At 33.3% G+C, this 10,631-nt stretch overlaps 1 protein-coding gene across 3 annotated transcripts in view; it reads right to left on the minus strand.

Annotated features, from left to right (window-relative positions):
• Positions 1-2,604: 2,604 nt before the first annotated feature.
• LOC106879332 (protein N-terminal asparagine amidohydrolase) overlaps positions 2,605-10,631 on the minus strand; it is a 30,527-nt gene continuing 22,500 nt past the window's right edge. For 2 of the 3 annotated variants that reach the window (XM_014928839.2, XM_014928841.2), the window contains exons 9-11: positions 10,128-10,231; positions 9,357-9,476; positions 2,605-4,098 (exon numbers count right to left, since the gene is read on the minus strand). In XM_014928839.2, coding sequence (XP_014784325.1) covers positions 3,919-4,098; positions 9,357-9,476; positions 10,128-10,231 — 404 coding nt within the window. In that variant the 3' untranslated portion in view covers positions 2,605-3,918. Of the gene's footprint in view, positions 4,099-4,164; positions 6,774-9,356; positions 9,477-10,127; positions 10,232-10,631 lie in introns of those variants that run through there. The other variant, XM_052968359.1, reaches the window with a different exon arrangement.

Consider the following 10,631-nt stretch of genomic DNA (forward strand, 5'->3'; position numbering starts at 1 on the left):
TTTAGGTAGGGGGATACTTTGGCTGCTATTTTTAGCGTGCCAAGCGACCAGGTAGAGGCTCTTTCATTGGTTCGATTGCATGATGAGATTTTTTTTTACACATATATGTAATATCTATATATATATCAGTGGCAGAAGTTAGAGAGTAAGTCAAAGGCTGAGAGTTTTGTGTACTGGCACTTATCAAACACAAATTTGTCCATTGTCACTCTGTAACTTCTGACGAAATAACTTCTAAAATACAAAGTTTTGTCAAAAACATTAAGAGTAAACCCTGTTCTATGTGACACATTCTACTAGTATTGGAAGTTTGGAAGTGTTTAGTTTAAAAAATTCAATTAAATAATCTGTGTGTCTAATTGAATAGATCCAAAATGGATGAAAGGCAAAGTTGACCTTGGTGGAATTTGAACTCAGAAGTTAAAGACAGATGAAATACTGCTTCTAAAATACAAAATTTTGTCAAAAACGTTAAGAATAAACCCTGTTCTATGTGACACATTTTACCAGTATCGGAAGTTTGAAAGTGTTTAGTTAAAAAAAATTAATTAAATAATCTGTATGTCAAAGTCAAACTTGGTGAAATTTGAACTCAAAACACAAAGAGAGACAAAATACCAATAAGCATTTCACCTGGCGCACTAACGTTTCTGCCAGCTCACCGCTTTAGAATGTAAACATTCATTTTAGAAATATATTCTTTATTCTTATTGCTTAAGTGTTACTTCTTACTTCCTGACATTAAATTTCTTAACATTTTACCTCATAACTGTTTTTCTACTAATTTTTGTTCAATGCGACTAACAATTCTCAATTCCTCATGCATTTTTCTATCATTTAAGCCTAAGAAAAGCATACTTTTAATTTAAAATTTAGAAATTTATGTTAATTGAAGATGAATATCTGCTTTACTGCTCACTTGAGGTCTGACATATTTTGATGTAACTTTTTTTCTACTGAACCAAATCTCAAACTATTTATGCCAAAGTGTAGCTGAGGAAGTATCCTCTTTGAAACTATTAATAGTTTGCAATTTAGTTGAGAACTGAATTAGTGGTGAAGCTTGGAAGCTGCTGCAATTGATGAAATGGTGGACTTAAGAATATATTCAACCAGTAACGTGGTTGAATGATATAAGACAGGCTTCTTTCAGTTTCCATCTACCAAATCTACTCACAAGGCTTTAATTGACCCAAAACCATGTGATTGGAAAGCAAGCTTCTTACTACAGAGCCACACCTATAAATGTTTTAGACTAATTTATTAATTTTCAATTACAATCATCATCATCAGCAGCAGCAGCATGATTGTAATAACAATATTTAGGTTTCAACTGAGGACTGTAAATTATCATTCCAGCACATTAATCTTGAGTTATATACACTGTTACAAATAAAGATCAGAAACTTAGATGTTTTAAGAGCATTATGAATCAAAATTTTTCTTTGTTAATTTGTTAATATTGTAGACTACTAGGGCAAAATATTTAGTAATATTTAATTTTTTAGCACTATCAAGACAAAATATATTTATGTTTCAAAATTGTAAACGTTTTCAGACCAAATGTTTAACATTAAATAGTACTTAATCTTATAAACATTCCTCATTATCATTATAATTTTTAACATCTGTTTTCCATACTGGAATGGTTTGGACAGTTTGATAGCAGCTGGCAAGTCAGAAGACTGCACTAAGTTCTACTGTCTGGTTTAGCATGGTTTCTACAACCAGATACCCTTCTTGCACCAACAACTTTACAAAATGTACTGGGTGCATTTTACATGGCACCAGCAGTATTGAGGTCACCAAATAACTCACAGGACAAAATCCTTGCCTAAGTGGGGGTGGAGGTGGCTTTGTTCCAGGTGATGCAAGGTTTCAGTATGAATAAAGGGACAAAAATAAGTGTCTTGTAGTAAAGATACGTGGCTAACCAAGGAGGAGAGAGAGAGGGGGGGGGGAGGAGAAGATGGTGAAGATATGATAGAGATGCACTCGAGTTAGAAGGAGGTGTCTACAAGTGAAGTGGAGCCAAAGACTTGGTAAGGAGTGGGGTGCATGGCTAAGTTCATGAGATGGTGAAAGGAGAGTGAGAGGAGAGTGAGAGGAGAGAGAATGTTATTACTAGGAGAAAATGGCTTGTGTGGTATTTTGTTGACCCTTTTTACATTCTGAGTTCCAATCTTGCAGAGATCAGCTTTGCTGTCATTATTCCAAAGTGGTTAATTTACAAAAGAAACAATCAAATGCTGGGATCATTTAATTCAAAGATTCAAAGATAAGATCTAAAGAAACTGGTGAGGGCTTTCTTTGTTGGCAACAATTATTCCACAGGACAATTATCAGAACAGTTTGATGAGATTTCTTTAAGAAGTGAAGGATCTAAATTCACTTCTCCCAGCAATCAAACTCAACAATCTCTTGCAGGAACTGTCCCAGCAATGAAATCAATTTAGCTCTCTTTCAAGATGTTGGTTCCTGACTTAAATTCAAAATAAATCAAACATACACACTATAAAATGACATTCAGTTTACAAATAGATATTTTTCTTCTTTTTTTTTTTTAAATATATTCTTTTTAATCATCTGAAGAAAATAAATATCAGCCTTTAGAATCAAAAATTTATTTAAAAGTTTGAAGAATTGTATTTAAATCTATGTTTTGTGGATTTCTTTACTTGTGTCAAACAACAAGGATGATGAAGATGAAGGGACGGATCACTACAAAGTCAATTTGTCCATGCATAATTATAGTAAAACATATTTTAGTTCACACTACACACTAGCTCATGTGTGAAGATGAATTGCTGGTTTGACTGTCTAGCAATCTGTGGAGGCAGTCTGTCTAAATGACTGTCTATCTGTTTGTCCATGTGATATCTATCTACACACTAACAGACATATGTAGATAAATTACCTGTCTGACTATCAGTCAATACATCTCCCTATTTACTCACTAATAGATGTGAACAGATAAATTATGTGTCTGTCTATCTGTCTATATGACTGTTAAAAATTCTGTCTAAACACTAATGGACAGACACCCTGTTTATCGGTCAGTCGATCAGTCTTCCTATCTACGCACTAATAGATGTGCATAAGCAAACATCTGTCTTTCTGTCTGTCTAATAGAATTAAGTAAAAATATTTTACAAAAATAAACATTCCAACACTTATTTACACGTGCACATGTGAACACACACACACATCCTAATATATATTCAATCACACACTTGTACACACATCCACACATCAACCTATTCACACACACACATACATACATACACAAATATACACACATATATACAAATGCATACACACACACTCTTAGATCTACATTTATCTTATGTGGAATAAAAGAAAAAGACAAAAAAATAATAAAAATTTTCATAAAAGGATGGAGATAAATATGAAAACCAGGTTAACCAGGTTCAATTCCAATTGGCACAAAAATGTCCCACTATCTGGGTTTCTTGCCTCTTTTAGGCTCTGTTGTTCCAAAGTTGAATAAAGATTAAGAATAATGAAATATTGTGATGAATAAATGAGTGAGGTATCTAAATATTGGTAAGTTCATTTTGTCATAGGCATGGATCAAAAATAAATATAAAATAGCATTTCTGTAGTCATTTACCAATATAAATTGGAAAATGGTGCCATTGTTTTAGATACTGAAATAACAAGTTCTAAAATAGTTTTGGATTCACTTTTAGGATCAAATCTGTTATGGAATAGAAATACAAATAAATATAATTACAAAGATAGAGAAAGTATATGTAAAGGTATGAAAATACAAAGATAGTGAAGTATGTGAAAGGATGAAAATTGTTGGTAAATATAAAATTATCCAAGATGAATAAGTAATATGTTGGCTCTTGGTTTATTGTTGTTGTTATTGTTGTATTAGGGTTAATTACATCATCGATAACTGTGACCAGAATCCACCCACAGCCCTTCAGGGGATTGCTTATAATAGCGAGGAAGTCCATTTTTGAAGAGAGATCTCATAGGTGTTGGATGTATTCTGATGTGAATAAACGTATTTCGGAAGTCCTCAACAAAATTGGGTGGCTCTTGTTTAGGAGATGTGGAAAATTTCTGAAAATAAATACATAAATAATAGAAAATATAGTAAACAAATAAAGAAAATAGTAAATAAACACTGAGGGAATTGATTATTTTGAAGGATTTCCCCATTTAATGTTGCAATGGTAAATACATTTAAGAAGAAAACACTAAAATTTCCAACTTTTTTAAATATGAGAGCGAAACAGTAAAATTCCTATAAAACTCGTGATTATTTGTGTCAGCAGTTAGTAAGTACCAGCTAATTAACACAGTGAAGTAAGTTATTTTGCTCTGAGGAAGAAGGAAAGTCTGATGTTTTAAACATAACCTTTTGTTGGCAAGAGAAAGAGAAGTAATGTTTAGTAGATTGGCAAAGAAACAGAGTGGGGACTGGTTCACATACCATTGGATTTAAACATTTAATAAAGACGACTTTCATTGGGAAGAGAAGCAAAAAATTATGCATGACAGAATAAAATAATAAACTTGATAAAATTGTAAAAATTGTATTAATTTTTAATAACTTAAAGGAAAAAGAAGTCACTTTAACCTTTTAACACTTTAACCTTTTGTCTAACAAAATGCCTTTTTATCCACATTGTTATGCTTTGAGATTTAGATAATGTGATAGTTTATTTTTAGGATGACAATGTAGATTAGATGTGAGAGGCCAGATATGGTTAATCAGAGCATAAAATAGGTAGAATATTTGGGCCAAATATGGCTGGTTTAAATGGTCTCTAAGATTGATGGGAGAGAAGGAGAAAGACATCTTTTAAGCGTTTCTAAGACCCTACTTAAGGGTTTGTCTCGAGAGAATAACTTTTAATCTTATAGATTTCACTCACAAAACAATGGTCAACCAGAAACTTTGGTAGAAGATACTTTACAGTAGGATTGAACTCAAAACTATGTAGCTGCAAAGTGAATTTCATCACCACTGAGCCATGCCAGATCCATTTTGAGTTTAATGGTCATTGATTATAATCAATATTCTAATCTAGAAATGATTATCTCCTTAACTGCTGTCAGGACATATTATGTGTTCAATATTCTAATATATTCTTGTTGTGTCTCCATCTACAACTTTCTTTGTATTTCTCTCATTTGCCAATCACCATTTCTTCTATTCACTACCAATGACATTTATGTAATAATGGCACTGGACTTGTCCATATTCACCCTTCTGCCATCACCGCCATCATTGTTTGTCACTCCACCTCTCTTCTACCATCAGCGTTCATCACTCTACCTTCCTTCCATCATGACATCCATATTCAATAACCACAACCATCAACTTCCTTTACCACAATCCATTGTTTTTCACCCCACCTCCATATCACTCTTCAATAACAACCATCATTGTCTTTCTTGATACAAATCTCTCTTCCTTATCTATATTACTCATCCTGTTCCTCACCTAACATGTAACTCATCATCACTGGCCTTCTTCCATTACTCCTTCTCCTACCACTTTCTCACTCCCATCACTCTGTTTCCTTTCTCTATCACACCCTTTCTCTTCTATTCATACTCATCACATTTGTGTGGAATAAACAAATACATTGTATAGTAGTGAGGACTTCTGAGTTTTGCTGAGAGCATGAAACCTCTCTAGTGCTAGTGCCATGATAAAGTGTGCCCTGTACACTCTGTAGAGTGACTGATGATAGGGAGGGTAGCCAGCAGGAGAAACCATGCCAAAAATGGAAAGATGATTCAGACATGGTCCCCAACCAATCTAGAACAGTAGCTTTGAATAAGAACTGGATTGAACAAATTTAAAGACATATTCCCTGTCACACACAGTTATTACACTGATTCTGATTGAGGATTATGTTAAGCATACACATTCCAATCTCAAATATTCAGTCGCTTACATCATTTTGCTTTTAAATTTTGGCACAAGGCCAGCAAATTCATGGAAGGGATCATTACATCCACCCTAGTACTTAACTGGTACTTATTTTATTGACCCCAAAAAGATGAAAGGCAAAGTTGATCTTTGCAGAATTTGAACTCAAAACATTAAGACAGACAAAATATCACTAAGTCTTTTGCTCAGAGTGGTAACAATTCTGCCAGTTTGTTGCCTTTCTTCTTTTCAGCTTATTGCCATCCCTTCAAAAGTCATCGATAAGCACCTGGCCAATGACAAATAAGTGGCTCTTAAGCCCAGCTCCAGAGCTGCATGTTTTCTCACAAAAATGACACTGAAAACGCAGCCCTGATCATGATGATGATGAAAGTTACATCTGGGTCAGATCACTTTGAGAATGTGGCTTGCATAGATGATAAATTTAATCCACTTCTCAGTTTAACATTACCACCCGGAACCTTGGTGCCTTTAGTGGAATCCACTCTGCAAAAAAAATTCAGGAGGAGTAAGTTGATTACATGAAGCCCAGTGCTCAACTAGTATTTATTATATCGACCCCAAAAGGATGGAAAGTAAAGTCGATCTTGGTGGAATTTGAACACAGAACCTAAAGACAGATGAAATGCTACTAAGCATTTTGTCCAGTGTGGTAACACTTCTGCCAGCTCATAACCTTAATTACTTACATAGTAAGTCCAGTTGATTGGATCAGTTTCCCAACCTGGGGTTGCAAAGCTCAGGAAAATTTGGGACTAAGTGGTGGGTACACACAACTATCATTCTGTTTCTTCTAAATATTTTCTATTACTTTCTGTAATAAAAGAAACTGTGAGTAAACACAGAGGAAACTGATTATTTTGGAGGGTTTTCCCATTTGATGTAACAACGGTAAATACATTTAAGAAAAAAACACTAAAATCTTCAACTAATTTAAATATGAGCGTGAAACAGTAGAATTCCCATAAAACAAGTGATTATCTGTGTCAATAGTTAGTAATTACAGCTAATTGACATAGACAATCACTTGTCTAATTTACTCCTGCTCTGAGGAAGAAGGGAAGTCTGATGTTTTCAACAACCTTTTGTTGGCAAGAGAAAGGGAAGTGGTGTTTAATAGATTGGCAAAGAAACAGCATGAGGAGTGGTTCACATAGCCAGAAAACACACAATGCATTTCTTATATCTCGAGTTCTGTTTCAATAGAAAAAAAAATTAAAGATTCCTTTGACAGTTTGATAATAATTTATTATTGATGAATAAACTATCAAGTTGGCATTGGAAAGTCTTGTATATATTAAAATATCATATTACTACTTTGAAGTTCATATATCTAAGAATAATTTCTAAGGGTAATTGTTGAACTTTGGGATAGTTTTATAATGTTTCTGAATGGTAAGCAACTTGGAGAAGAAGTACAAGATGCCAAAAGTGACATATTCTACCTTTCAGATATATCCAAAATACTAAATTTGCTGAAGAGCCAGTTACAAGTTAAAAATTAAAATTTTTTAATTTGCAAAGAGGCTACTAGTGGTTTCTTTGGAAAACTTAATTATTCAGGGTAAATATTGGGCATATGGAGTTGATGCATTTTCCAACTCTTACCACTATTGAGAAGTAACTGCAAGAGGATGATATTTTGGTGTACACTGAGGAGATAAAGAAATTGCATAATGATATAGAAATTAGGTTCAAAGATCTCTTGGAAATGAACATTCCAAGTTAGTCTGAAATAGGTAGACCCATTTGAGACAAAAGCAGCTAATTTTTGATAATAGACTACAAGAAAGTCTCATTGAGTTGCAATGTAATCAAACTGCTTGAGCTAAACGTAACCATGGGTTCATATTACAGAAAAATGGTTGATATTTTGCATTTTCTGCCTTTTGCTAAGGGATTTTATCTTTGTGCTCAAAAAGTAATCATTTATAAAGAAATTAATAACTTTCTGAGTATCAATAGCAGTTTATTGTTATGTATGTTGTATCAGAAAGATATTTGATTATAAATAGTTGGTTTATTGAAGCCACAAAATATTTTTGCTTTCATGAAACCAAATAATAGAGACTGTAAGTGCAAGTAATAGACATTGATATTTTAATGGAGTTTATTACATAAATAGTAGAAAACAAAACACCTTTGAAAACAATTTTATCTTTAATGTTTACTAGACTACCCATGACCCATTGGGTCACTGGGGAAGTCTGAGTTTCCCAGCAACAGAGTTTTGTTTCATGGGATTTTTTTTCTTTTCCATGTTTCACATGTTTTCAACAAATGTGACATTGAAATCACACGTAAACAGCTCCTTTCCCCAGAAAAGGAAAGATTTGGCTGTTATTTCTTGCATGCCCTGCTACCACATAACAGGTATTTTGGGTCCTTTATCACAAATAGCTGTTACTTAGTAGCAGGGTGTGCTAGAAATAGCAACCAAATCTTTGGAGCTGAGATATATTGAATGCACTCGAAAGAAACTTATGGCAATATTTACTGTAATTTTAAAGTCATTTTCACTTTAAAATATTTTGCTCATTATATTAAATGAATGTGACATCGAAATTATGCGTAAACAGCTCCTTTCCCTAGAAAAGGAAAGATTTGGAAATGCACAAAATGGAGAAAATGAAACAAATATGGACGACTTGTTCAGAAACACCCACGAGTGGGGAACAATTCTCAAAAATAGCCCCCAATTGTTTTCCCCCAAAATTCCTATGTCCTCAGAATCTACATAGTCCATGGTATATTTGTAGAGAATTTCATTAAAAAGTAACCATTTTCTTGAAAGTTAAGACGAATTGAAGTGGACTCCAATGAAATTTCCGAAATTCCCCACACCAAAAAATTTTGTATATTCGGAATCTACATGATATAACATATTCGTAAACAATTTCATTAAAAAATATCCATTTTTCTGAACATTATGGTCATCCAAAGTCGGGGGTGGGGGCAGAAATCTGTAGTTATGCCTTTGAATCAAACACAAAGAGATTTCATGCAAATTTTTTAAACAATCTCTTCAAGAAAATTTCAGTATAAACTTTCAGAAAATATGCTCAAAAAGAAACAAAAAATATTCCATGAATCTTCTCAGCTTTATATTTAAGTCATTAAAGGGAAGTAACTAACATGAGAGAGTTACTTCCCTTCCTATATCAATCACCCAAGTACTAAACTACGTAATGAAAGTGGGAAATACAGTTGATTAAAACTCCTGAAGGTAGTGTTCCAGCATGACCAGAGTCAATTAATTAAATTTTGTGAAGGAGTAAAATATAAAATACACTGCTATAAAAGGAGTAAATTTTCAGTGGATTCTGAATGGAAGCGATTTTATTTTATAGACAGATTTAATAAAAACACAAAACAATGCTCTAAAAAACAATGGCTAAATTAAACAACTTACCATAAGAATTTCTTTATCAGTAAGGTTTATAAATTTATCAACACAGCTTACATCATCTACGCAGTAGTTGAAAGGCTGTATAACTATTCTTCGGAGATGGAAGTTATAGATACAAGGAAACTGAAAGTATATGTACAAAACATACTAAGATCAAAATGTTACTTAAATATCAATACAAGCTTTCTCATAATAATTCTTTCTACAATAGGCACAAGGCCTGAAATTTTAGGGCATGGAGGTTGAGGGCAAGTCTATTACATTGACCCCAGTGCTCAACTGGTATTTAAGGATGAAAGGCAAAGTCAACCTCAGCAGAATTTAAACTCAAAACATAAAGACAGACAAAATGCTGCTAAGCATTTAACACGTGTCTAAGTAACAATCATAACAAGCAGTACACAAGTCATGTGTAAATAACAGACATAATGCATTTACACAAAAGTTGCAAAGCATCTACAAAATAGTCATAGCATGTCTTTACAACAATTATAAGATGACATCAGACTATGATAATAAAACCAAATAAAACATAGTCAGGAAGGAAGCTTCTTAACCAAAGAGGTCCACTTGTTGAAATCGAATTTTTTTTTTTTTAATTGAAGAAATTTGAACAATGGTTACTTGCATGAATGTGCACATACACCACATAAAAGACAAAACTTGCACACAAATATATTTCTCCACACACCTGCTGCAAAAGATTGGAGGAAACAATGCAAGGAAGATTGACTGGAAATAATGTTGTATTTTGAAATTAGAAAGTCAACTTACAGAATCCTGCCAATCAAACATTCTCATAGCATTTCTTAATGGATAATCAGGTCCTCGATCTACAAATGTGGCAGGAAATATTTCTCTATGTTTCATATCCACCCCTGTAATATAAATGCAAACAATATTTATCTAAACACGAGTAAGTATAGTTTTAAAGACACAAGGAAAAATTGAGATTTCTCAAAGTAAAATTTCATCATTCAATCCACGCAGACATGTAAAAATGAGAACAATAGAGAGAATATCAAAATATGACAAAAATTTTGAAACATATTTTTGGATCAGTATCTTCTTCATGAAGAAAAGAACACAAGCATGGTTATGTGGTTAAAAGTTTGTCACACTACAAATCTCCATATTAAATCTCACTGAGTGGTTCCTTGGGAAGATAGTTTTTGCATGTGGCACATGCTCAGGAGCAATAAACACTGAAAATGTGCAGAGAACAGCTTCTGTCACATTCCAGGGAGAAAAACTACAAGTAGTTGATAGCTTCTGTTA

This window comes from Octopus bimaculoides, chromosome 5, assembly GCF_001194135.2.
Source record: "Octopus bimaculoides isolate UCB-OBI-ISO-001 chromosome 5, ASM119413v2, whole genome shotgun sequence".
NCBI lineage: Eukaryota > Metazoa > Mollusca > Cephalopoda > Octopoda > Octopodidae > Octopus > Octopus bimaculoides.